Below are 12,322 nucleotides of genomic sequence, written 5' to 3' on the forward strand. Positions count from 1 at the left end.
CTGCTGATTAGAGTATTGCTCCAATGAACTGATCTCCTGAAACTATAATACTTCTCAGACACTGAGCAGGATTTCTTTCCTAGGCTTTGACGGCCCTCGGAGGATGCTGTGTAGGTTTGTCAGGGGACAGGAGCCTGCCATCAGCTTTGCACATCATCTTCCATGGGAACATCCAACACGTTTCCTTTCCCCTTGCACTCCACAACTATTGGGCCCCCAAAAGCCCCAAAGAAGCTCTAAAGAGCAAGCAGGAAACTCACCCCACATGGCTTGGCGTACAAAGCACTTGGTCAATTTGTTAAAACTACGCCCATTAATCCTCTTAGAACCGGAGAGCTGGGTTCCAGGCTTTTCGATCTATTTCTTGGTTCAGTAAATATTTATTGAGTTCCCGCTCTGTGCCTGACCCTGAGATAGTGCCTGGGCGGGGGGAGGGGGCACCAAGGAGCCAGACACACCCAGCGCCTGCGCTCATGGTGCTCACAAGGGAGCACGGAGCCTCAGTCCAGCGGCACTTCAGAGAGAGGAGCAAAGCCCTCCTGAGGTCCCGGCAACCAACCTCGCTCCAGGACAGACGGCAACCCCATCTGGGGCTTGCGCCCACAGTCCACCCAGGCACACCTGCTGCTTCCTGGAAAAGGACAGAGAGGAAGGCCTCTCGCCAGGCTCACAGCACACGGTTACATAAGGAAAGCGAATAAGAATAGAATAAAGGAGCAGGCGAATGCAGATGCTCACTGGGTAAACTATGCCATTTAATTTTCTCACCTTCCTAGAACCAAAGTAAATAACCAGAAAAGTAAGCCATAAGAAGTCACTTATGCTTCATTCCCACACCACATGGAGAATGACCAAGCAGCTGTCTCCAGTGGAGGATGCCTTCCCAGCATCCTCTGCTGCCCCCACCGTGGCTGGGTCATGCTACGTGTAATGGTTCCTGTCTGTCTTCACCACCTGTTCAGACAGTGAGCTCCTCAAGGGCGGGCTCTGTGTCACATCCCAGAGCTCAGAACAGGGCCTGACAGAAAGTTCTCTCAATTAGAGCATGCAGCACTGGGGCGTTGGAGCAGAAACAGGCATTGTCTGTAGCAGCCGTCTAGGTGGGCCACTCAGATCTCCTTTGAAGAGGGAACTACAGGAGGAGGGCAGTCAGCTAACGGCCCTCAGCTGTAGCTTCAAGATCTGTCACAGCATTTAATTAAGCCAAGGACACAACCTCCCCAGGCAGCCCGCAGCCAATGACTGAGTTGGGGAAGGACTCTAGAGCCTGGCTCTTCCGATCCAATACAGGGCCCCCGTAATGGGCAGTCTTTGCTCTGGAGCACCCCATGGGCCAGCCAAGATTTTCCGAGAGCCGCATCCCAATCTGAGCCTCTTCCTACCCAACGCTCCTTCCTCTCCGTCTCCTTCCACAGGCATCTGAACAGCATCGTGGTCGGAGGGGTTCCCTACCTCCCTACCTACAGGTATAACCCCAAGAGTTCTTGTACTGGTACATCCACCTTGCATTTACTTCCTGAAGGACCAAAATGACAAGTGTCCACGACATCCACATGCTCCTCTTTATAACCCAGCCTCCTCTGAAGTTAGGTTGGCCAATGACTATTTCTGGTCAACGAAATACGAGTGGAAATAATATAGGTCACTTCCAAGTAAAGATGGTTAAAAATCCAGTGTGCCCTCCCCTGGCCTCCTCCCTACCCTCCTCCTCTTGAAGCCACAAGAGAGGGGAGTCACAACATAAAAGCAGCCTGGATCCCTGTGTTCTTGCTTGGAGGAGAGCCACCCAGGAGGACCTCTGACACACACTGGGCTTTGGGTGAGCAATATATCAAGTTTACTGTGTTGAGTAACAGAGATTTGGGGATTTGCTTGTTAATGCAGCACAGCCTTGTCCACCCTGACTAATAAAAGACATATACCCTACACACACCTTCGTTCAGTACCTCTAGATGCACCACTCTCCTACTCATCCAGCTTGCTAGTTTCCCTGCCGAGAGCTCAGTTCTCTGCACAAAAACATGAATGTTACCCTGTGCCCACAGGAAGGGAGGCCAATCACACAAAGAAGACCTCTTTAAAGATGAAGTTAACAAGCTAAAACTCTGAGCCCAATACCCGGCACTAAATAGGCCCTAGTGTGTTAGTTCCACCCACCGCCCCAAGGGTGCCTGAGTAGGTCTGAGGAACTGGTGGGGAGCTGGGATGGCCAAGGTCATTGCCTTCATATTGGGGAAGCTTAGGGGTCAGTGCTGGCGGGACCACGTAGAAGGCGGCTACAGCTTAGAAGTCAACATAATCCTGAGATGTGGGGTCACCTAAGCCCTATGGTGACGGAGCAGTGGGGAGAACGAAGAGAAACTAGACAAGCCATTCACTCTATGGGATGCTGATTCAGAAAGTGGATTCTAATGTACTCGCTTACAGTCCAGCTCAGCAAACATCCACTGATGCCCACTGCACGTCAGGCCCTGTGAGACACGGGGGAATCAGACGGGCCCTGCCCTCCCGAAGCTACGGCCCAGTGGGGGGGAAGAGACAATATGGCCAGGACACACACAGAATGAAGACGTGCTGGGAGATGCACATTAGTAAAGATCTCAGTGCTCCCACCCTCCCTCTCCAGCACCCCTCTCGGGAACGAAGCGTTGGAAAACAAGATTACAGATCACAGTGCTTTACGTTTACACCGTTTTGAGGTTCCACATCCATTACAGTCATTCCTTATACCAGCCCTGTGAGGTCAGCATAATTATCCCCAAACAGAACAGGAATAATGACAACGGTGACAACATGGCAGCAAGTATTTACGGAGCGCTCACCACGTACCAAGCGTTGATTGGATTACTTTACCTGGATGGTCTCATTTGTCCCCCTAGAAGGCAGTCAGCATGTTAACCCTATTTTATAGATGAAGAAATGGAGGCAAAGTGGCCTGCCTAAGGTCACCAAGCAGGTAAGTGGTACCCAACGGGGATACAAACCCACGTCTCCCGACATGTTGAGGGGCTACCCAAGAGGTGTGAGGAGTTCGGGGAGCTGAAGGAGAGGGAGCTCGCCATTCTGTGCCCAGCCTCACCCCTGCAGGGATGCTTTCTGCTCATCCCCTACATTGCATCTGATCCCAGTGACCGTTCTGCGTACCAGACACCCCGCCCCCCATGCTCCCCTCCGTTGCTCCTCCCACCCTGTCAGGACTCAGAGCAGCCCATTTCCTCCACATCACCCCCTACTGCCCCTCCGTCTCTACCCAGGCCTCAGCATCTCTCCCTTCAACTTACTACAATAGCTTCCTGGCTTCTCGGCCTCCAGGCTCATCTGTCTACCATCCACCCTCTACATTCCTACGGGCCCCAATCATGTCACATCCATGTTCAAAGACCTGCCACGGCTCCTCACGACTCCAGAATAAAGTCTAACCTTCGTGACACGACATTCGAGGCCTACCACACCCACCACCAGGTTACCCTTTCCTCCACAAATCCAGTACTCAGGTAAAACCAGAACAAGTCAGTGCTCCCCAGACACACCTCAGACTTTGTTGCCTCCATCCTTTGATCTTGGGGACCCTTCCTGGGATCCACCTCCATCTCCCGGAGCCCCTGCCTCTCTCTATCAACACTATATTCACCCTTCCAGGCCCATCTTGACGTCCCCTCCTCCAGAAGGCCTCTCTTGACCTAGATATGATCTTCTCTTTCTCTTAATGCCCCTGGCATCTAGTGTTTCTTTCTTGAGTTTAGCATTTCCCGAAAGCCTGCCTTTGTGGACATGTGTGATCAGACCCAGTTGGCATCCACACCCCTTTAAGCACCTCTGATGTCCTTCAAGGAGTCCCGTCTTCACTCTGTGTTCATGTGGCTGGGCGGGGCTGACCTCACCAAACCCTCCCTCCCCGAAAGGATGGCGGATGTCCCAGGCCCATCGGTGTCGTGTGATTGGTTCAGGGATGGACACACAACCCAATTCAAGCCAATGAAAGCTAAACTTGAGATTTTTGCTGAAACAGTTGGGAAAGAAATACTCTTCTTCCTGGAGTTTCTAAACAGGGTGTGTGCAAACTTGCAGCTGTTAGGGGCCATCTGTGCCGCCACCTGGGGAGAACCTGCCAGAGTGAAGCCAAACACAGAGGAAAGGAGAGCCAAGAGACAGAGAGAGAGTTTTTAAGACATCATTTGAGTCCCTGGATTCAGCCATGCCTGAAGATAGCCATCTCCAGGATTTTTCAGTCATGTGACCCAGTAAAGGTTGGGTTTCTGTCATTTGCAACAAGAGTTCTAAGCAATACACCTACCAAAGGCCAGATACCATGCTGGGCAGTGTGGCTATGACCACAAAGAAAATGAGACCTCATCCTGAAAGAGCTCATTTTAGTTCTAAGAACCCCTGTGTTGAGACATAATGCACAGACCATAACATTCATTCTTTTAAAGTGTACGATTCTACGCTTTTTAGTGTATCACAGGATTGTGAATATACTAAAGTGGCCGCCGCAAGCACTTTCTATCTTGCATTGACAATGACCAACGTGTGCTTGCCCTGTTCTCCCCCTCGCACCAGCTGCCCCTCCTGAGCCCAGGGCTGGCTTTTCCTCCTTTCTGCAGCACAGCAGCTGCAGCAGGCGCTCGATTAATGCCTGCTAAGCTGAACTGAGACCGCCTCGAAAAGCTCGGCCTCCATCCAGCCGTCGTCTGGGTCCTTTCTAAGGCACAGTGAATGAGAGGACAGATATTTGGCAAAGCCGCCCAAGTGAAGGATGTGCTCTCTGAGCCCCAGGTTTTCTCAGCTGGATCCCTCATCAGGGTGGACTTCCTGACAGGTGCACACCCGGAATGTGTCCACTGGCTCCCTGAACTTTTCCTAAGTTTATTACAGGATAACTTAAAATAGTAACAACTGAGAAAATACATAAATCCAACAAGAGGGGAAAGATTTAGCATGTCCGGTGCACCTATGGGATAGAGTTACAGCTGCTAAAACTCATCTTTGCAGACAGGATTTGAGGACGTGGGGAAAAACCCATGACACAACGTTAAAGGAACGGGACAAATGTAAATATAAAAGGGCACATAAAGTAAGGTCTCAAATACATAAAAGAGTAAACACCAGCAATGGGAAGGGAACAATGCTAATTATTATCTTGGTGTAGGTGGATGATGGGCAATTATTATTTTTTTCATGCTTCTCCATAGTTTCCAATTTTTCTAAAATGAACGTTACTTTAATCAAATCAGAAAAACCAACGTTATTTTTAAACTCATTCCTTGGTTATGATTTAATTTTATTAATGTGGCTACCAAGGAATGAAAAACAACCACATGGAGAACATTTCTGAATCCCCTGCAAAACTTTTTAGTAAAAAAGACATTGTCTCTCAGATTCTTCTAATCAAACTTGTAAGTTTAATCAAAAATGTAATCCAGGGGCTGGCCCTGTGGTCGAGCGGTTAAGTTCGCGCGCTCCGCTGCAGGTGGCCCAGTGTTTCGTTGGTTTGAATCCTGGGCACGGACATGGCACTGCTCATCAAACCACGCTGAGGCAGCGTCCCACATGCCACAACTAGAAGGACCCACAACAAAGAATATAATACAACCACGTACTGGGAGGCTTTGGGGAGAAAAAGGAAAAAAGTAAAATCTTTAAAAAAAAAATGTAATCCAAATTTTACCCTTTTACCTTGACTGCCAGGAAGCTCAGAGCTAAAATTTAATACTCAAAAATGCATGAACCACCTTAGCCCAGGTTCTTGGTACAGTAACTTCCACGCTTCTGTATGGTTTCTGATGCTTCCTTTTCTCTGTATTTTCAGTCATGGTACCTGTATTTTTATATACTCAAATCTTCCTTGAAATACATAAAGAAGTATTTGCTGAAGTGATTTGAGGTACCCCAGAGAAAAGAGGTCCTGGCTGGCAGGTACTCTGCTGGCATGTTTCATTTTTACAAACACACGGCACTCAGTGGGCCTTTGAACAATCTATCGCTATTCCAATTACACTAGAGGATCAGTCTGGATAAATGTATGCAGGAGACCCCTTATTGTGACAGACTGTCCCAATGATCGGATTAACCCATTCCTTGTGAAATCTCCACTCCTTCAAGTCTGTGTTGACTGGCTCGTCACAGTTTCTGGCCACTGACTGACAGCAAACGTCAGCAAGTCAGCCCAAATCCATTCACCACGTCCATTGTGTCTTCAAGTCTGCAGACAAGTGACACAGCCAGAAGTGGTTAGGGAGTCCACACAACCCACAAGGACAGCCCGGGCCTCAGACCCACTCATGTCACGGTGGATTTTGCTCCAGTGACCCAGACTGATCTTGCTTTTACCTCGGCTCAGAGAGAACGCACCTCCACTCTAAAGACAGGCCACTTGAAAAAATCAAGTATCATATCTCCTGGGCCTTCTCCCAAACGCGACATCTCATGGCAGGAGATAACACATTTATTGGATTGTAAGCCAGAATTCCTTTTTTTCTGGTGATAACTTCACTGACTCTTCATGAGACTTCAAAAGCAAGAAAAACAAATGAGCAGTCTTAATATTTTTTTGTGACCATTTTATCACCTCCAAAGTCACAATGTCTTGTGAATCCATGCCAGAGGAAAAGGAAGGAGGGAGGCAGGAAACATTTATTAAGCACTTACAGCATGCCAGACCGGGCACTGGTGGCTGAGCCGGCCAGCTCAAGGCATTTTCCACTCTGGCCTAACTCCCTTAAGCTCACATCACCGGCCTGCAGGGGACATATAATAGTCCCACTTTTTCAGACGTGGAAATCTAGGCTTAGAGAGATTCCACACCTCCATCAAGGTCACCCAGGGAGAAGATAACTGGTCCAACCCGATCCAACCCGGCCCAAAGCACACGCTCTGAGCCCCTCCAAAGGCCAGGATGCTTCCCTGTTTGGAGAGGCCGAGCTCGGGCCTCCTTCCCACCCTCCCCACACATCCCCACCACTGAAGGGCCTTCTGCCGGCCTCATCCTCTCGACTTCCGGCCCTCTCGCTCAGAAAGTCATCAAGACACACTTGGAAAATAAAACGTAAAAGCTTCAGCCGGCACCCTGAAGCCATGCACCCATCCTTGTGCGGCCACAAACAAGCCCATGTGAAATCTTTTTCAGAGAAGCTTTCTGAAGGGAATAAACGGGTGATGAAAACATTGTGCAGCTGACAATATCTGGTGATGATGCAAGCGGGGCTGCCCTGTCTACAAACGGTTAGGTCTCCAAAAGACCGGCTCTCCGCGTCCCTTCGGAAAGAATATATGTATGTGCGGAAGCAACAGAGGGACGGAGCGAGAAGCCACGTCGCGGTATGTCTCACCGCCCTGCCCTCTCCATTCCTGTGCGCTGGACAAGTGCCCCCAAGAACTTGAAACGTTCGGGCAAAGATGAGGGCGATAAGAATGTCATTCGGAAACGGTTCCACACCCGGGGTAGCTCTGCACAGCCACCAGCTCGCATCCTCCCGGGGCAGAGGAAGCCTCTCGCTGGCAGCAGCCTGAGCGAACTGCCACCAATGCCACCCGTTCCTTCACCTTTTATTTACAGCGCAGAGGAGGCTCGTTCATCAGGGAAGGGGGGAGGCGGGGAATCAGATGCAATCCAGATTTCTGCTCTCTCTCCGGGGACGAAAAAAGGGTCAGACGGAGACGGAAGTGGAAGCCGTGCTGCAGGATCAGTGCGGCGGCGCGACCCTCCTGTCCGAGAGGGTCTGCACCTGGGCTCCAGCAGAAGCTCCCAGGGAGCCCCGGGAAGCCGGGGTCAAGCCCAGCGCCTCGGAAGAGGCGCCAACCGAGGGTGCTGCACAGGAAATCACTGCCCCCTGCAGGCAGCGTCGCAGACGCTGCGGCCGGAGCGTCGGGGCTCCCTCGGTCCGGAAAAACTCGCAAACCCGACCCCGCGCGGCCGGCGCTCGCTCCTCCAGGGCCCCTCGGCGCACCCCAGCCCCGGGCTGGCGGAGGAGGCTCGCGCTGCGGCTTCAACCCGAACCCAAGCCGAGGGTGTGGGGAGGGGGCTTGAGATGGGAAGCTCTTGGCCCTTCGGCTCCCCTGAGAGAAGGAGGCCGGGAGGGCAAGCCCCGCGGCTGCGCTCCAAGTCCGAGCTTCAAGTCTGCGCCCGGAGAAATTGCGCCTGCAGCCGCAAGGCCCACGGCAGCCGCGCGGCCGGACACCCCCGCGCGGCCGGGGCGAGACCTGCTGAGGTCCTTCTCTGAGCAACTAAACCGAGGGGGAGTCTCCTCCCAAAGCTGCTCCGGCTACAGGCAGCGCTGGGCACATCCAGGCGGCAGCGCTGCAGAGCCGGCGGCCCCACACCTGCCCGCGCCGTACGGCTCCGAGCAGCTGGCGCGCACCATGCGCCCAGCCCTGCTGCGCGCTCCGGCCCCTCGGGTCCCAGAGCCCTCCGGACCTCAAAGCGCGGCGGAGCTTTCCTGGGGGCCTGCGAACAGGCCCGTGGCCTCTGTAGCCTCGGGTGGCCCAGTTTGCAGTCAGTGCGCCTGTTCCTCCCACTCAGCACTCCACAGCCCCACCAGCGGGACCTGGGCAGGGGCAACCACTGCAGGCCTTTTGGGGGTTCCAGTCCCCACTGTCTCCACTCCTCTGATCAAATGAAACCCTAGTCTTCTATCCCACACCTACACACATACAATCCCAGAGGTGGGAGATGCTCAGCAAATCCTGGCACCAGCTATGCTAGCTAAGCCTGGCGGGACCCCGGGGGTGAGCACCGAGCACCAGCCCGCGGTGTCCTCGGCAGGCACGGACGGGTCAATCAGGGCTTACCTCTGTCCAACACTCCCTCGCCCGTCGCCCCCCACAGCCCCGACGGCGCGGGCAGCCGGACGCTCACCTCGGTGTCGTAGAGCCGCAGGTCTAGGAAGTAGGGGCGCAGGAGCGACTCGTTGCGGATCTGCTCGATGGCCAGTTCCACGGCAGGGAGCACGCCGCGCCCGATGCTGCCCTTGGCCACCTCCTTGGTGAGCGGCATGAGGCCCATGATGGAGAGCGGCGGGCTGCTGGGCGGCGGCCGGGGGGCGCCCCGCGCCCAGCCCCAGGCCCCGGGCGCCAGCGGCAGGAGCAGCGGCAGCAGCAGGAGCAGCAGCAGGCGCGCGGGTGGTGGTGGCGGCGGCGGCGGCGGCCCGGGCTGCCCGGAGCTCCGCGGGGAAGCCATGCCGCGCCGCGGGCTGCGGGCGCCGGCTCACTCGGCCCGCATGGCCTGGCCCGGCCCGCCGCCCCGCGCCAAGCTCTCCCCGCGGCGCCCGCGCAATGGCGCCGGCCCCGGCCCCGGCTCCGGCTCGGGCTCCGGCTCCTGCTCGGCTCAGAACGGCCGCGGCGGCGGCGGCAGCGGCGGCGCCCGTGACGGATCAATCACGCCGGGAAGGGGTGGGAGCGAGCGGAGTGCGGGAGGCGGGGAGCGAGCGAGCAAACGCGGAGAGGGGGGCCGGCGTCTCCGCGCGCGCCTCTCCCCGGCGCGGCCGCCTCGAACCAGGCCGCCTCCGCCCGCCCCCGTGCGCGCTCTGAGCCGCTCTCCCGCTCGGAGCTGCTCGGCGACAGCCCCTGGAGCCTGGCCGGGGGGAGGGCGGGCGGCAGGAAACGCGGGAGGCGAAGGCGAGGCTGCTCAGCGGCGGCTCGGGCCGCCTCCGGGGACGGGGACGGGCCGTGCGCGCCGGGGGAGGGGGAGGCGCCGGCGCTGCGGCGGCCGCGGGGAGGGCCGCCTCCCCAGCACACGCACACACGCGCCCCCGGCCCTCCGCCGCGCAGGTTGTCGCTGCCCGCCGACCGTCGGGGACCTGAGCGCCTGGGGACAGCGATCCGAGGACAGAGGACTGCGTGCTGGCACACGCAGTGGCCGCCGCCGCTTCGCCCACCGCTTCCTGTAGCACCTGCACGGTGGTTTGGGACTGCTTCTCGGAGGTCTGGCTGGGAAGGTCTGGGCTGCGAGCGCGCCACGGAGGCGTCCTAGAGGTACCTGCAGCCTATGCTCTCCTGCACTGCGCCGGGCCCGGGGGACCCTGACCGGGTCGAAAGGGGCAGCTCAAGACGCCGCCTGCGCTGGAACACGCCTTGGTGCTAGGGTGTCCAGCCCTTGGGGCCTAGGCTGAGAGCGGCTCCCCTTCCCCAAAGGGCAGCGCCCTTCGCCAACCCCAGAGGAGCATGGGGTCCTCACCTCGCGTGTGCTACCGCCCCCTCCAGGCATTTGACCTCTCCACGTCCCCACGCCCAAGGGCTCCGCCCTAGAATTCTCCCGCGGGTCTGAGCACGGTCCTCAGGCCACAGCGGATCCGTGTTCCCCTCGACTTGGCCCTCCCTCTGCCGGGTCGCACTGGCTGCACTGCTAACCTTACGCAAAGCAGCCCTGTGATCCAATCTAGACCGCTGGGCCCCGTGTGCCTCTCGGTGCTTGAAGAGTAGGAATTGGAAAAATTCCAAGGAATGATTACTGAGGGGGACACAGTAGGACATCAAATCAGAAAATAGCCGTGAGCCTGAACCAACCGTTATGGGCCATATAGACGACCTTGTAACAAGGTTGGGAGTTAAACCTTCACTGAACACTTCCTACGTGCCTTATAATGTAGTCCTCACCACAGCCGTATGACTAAGTACTGTGTTTATCATCCTCCCTTTACAGATGAATACACTGAGGCTCAGAGAGGTTCCATAGCTTGTCGAAGTACACAGAGCTACCAAGAGAGGACTGGAACCCAGAGCCAGCAGGAGCTCTGTAGAGTACAGTGGGAGCCTGGATGGGGAAGAGCTTCGCCTGCGGGAGGGGCACTGCCCTAACTCTCGATTGTTCTGGACCTCGATTCCCTTGGGCATGTGGTGAAGGAGTTCACAGATGATGTCCACAGACTCGCTCTTCTGGGCTGAGGCAGGGGCAGCCCTGTATGACAGGCTAGGTTGTCAGGAAGCGTGTGGACCGACAGAGGAGGCTGAGCCCGACTCCTGGAGAGTACCTTGGACAGCTCCAGGGGAACCAGGCCAAATTCGCCCTGCCCCAGCTCCTCTTTCTAGGCTTCTGCAGACACCAGCTACATCCCCGGCTCCTCTGAGCATTTCCTTCGCCCGAAGCCAGAGGGTTTGCATGGGCCGAGCTCACCTGAGCATCTCCACCAAAAACCTGGTCCAGAGGATGATGGAATCCCCAGACGCTCACTCAGCTGGTGTCTCACTTGACATCACAGACCTCCTCTAGTCACAGACTTCTGGTATCTGCCATTCCTCAACCTCTCAGCTCAGGTTTCTGAATGAACATTTTCACTTTTTTTCTTTTTTTCCCTTAGTCATTTGTGTTTTCCTTGTAAGCCCTGCCAATATGGAGTATCCGCTAACACCTACATCTGGGAATAAGTCAAAAGCTGGGATAACTTTGCTTGACATTTACTAAGTGGTTGAAGGCCCTGCTTGGCAACCTGCCTTTCAGCCCCTCTGTTTCCACTAATGGGGTGACTTGGCCCGAGACACGTGGCCTAGGACCAGCCCTGACCCGAGGAGCAGGAGCCTCACTCTCCATCAGCCTGGCTCCAGGCCAGTCTCTGATCTCATACCCCACTTCTGACGCCTGGGCAGCCCTCTGCTCCCCATATCCTACCCTGGCCTGTGTTCCAGTTTGGGTAACCGGATCCCTGGCGTGCTTCCTGGGACTGGGTTCCTGCCTCGGTCACCAGCCTTGAGTTCCTGTTCCTCTAGAGCTGGAGTCTAGCCTCTTGGTTATAATAATCATTCATTCCTTCAACCAATGTTTTGCAGCATCTACTGTGTGCTGGGCAGTGTCCTAGGAGCTGAGGATGCAGAGATAAACAAGCCAAACTAAAACCCCTGCTCTCATAAAATTGACAGTCTAGCAGAGCAAGAGAGACAATAAACAGAAATAAGAAGAAGAAGATATTTTAGTATGTCAGTTTAGGAAAAGTGCTAAGGAGGATGGAGATGGACAGGGTGGGGCTGCAATTCGAAATAGGGAGGTCACAGAAGGACACACTGAGATGAGTTTTCAGCAAAGGCTTAAGGAGGTAAGTAAGCAAGACATGCAAATAGTGTTCCAGGTGGCGGAACGGCAAGGGCAGAGGCTCCAAGACAGGAGTGTGTCTGGCATGTTCAAGGGACAGTCAGGAAGCCATTGTGGCTGGAGTGGAGTGAGAAGGCGGAAAAGCAGTAGGATTCAAGGTCACAGGTGGGTGGGATCAGATGGGACTCAGGCATTGTGAGGACTTGGGCTTGCCCGTGACGAAGTGGGGGACCACTGGAGGGTGGTGGGTGAGGCAATGACATGATTGGATCTATTTTAACGGGATCACTCTGGCTGCCAAATGAC

The 12,322-nt window shown here is 55.2% G+C and overlaps 1 protein-coding gene across 1 annotated transcript in view; it reads right to left on the bottom strand.

The window, feature by feature from the left end:
- GABBR2 (gamma-aminobutyric acid type B receptor subunit 2) overlaps positions 1 to 9,712 on the bottom strand; it is a 328,536-nt gene extending 318,824 nt beyond the window's left edge. Inside the window, exon 1 of the mRNA XM_046672560.1 lies at positions 8,855 to 9,712. Coding sequence (XP_046528516.1) covers positions 8,855 to 9,175 — 321 coding nt within the window. The 5' untranslated portion in view covers positions 9,176 to 9,712. The remainder of the gene's footprint in view (positions 1 to 8,854) is intronic.
- Positions 9,713 to 12,322: the final 2,610 nt, after the last annotated feature.

The sequence above is a fragment of the Equus quagga genome, chromosome 1 (assembly GCF_021613505.1).
Source record: "Equus quagga isolate Etosha38 chromosome 1, UCLA_HA_Equagga_1.0, whole genome shotgun sequence".
In the NCBI taxonomy this organism is placed as follows: domain Eukaryota; kingdom Metazoa; phylum Chordata; class Mammalia; order Perissodactyla; family Equidae; genus Equus; species Equus quagga.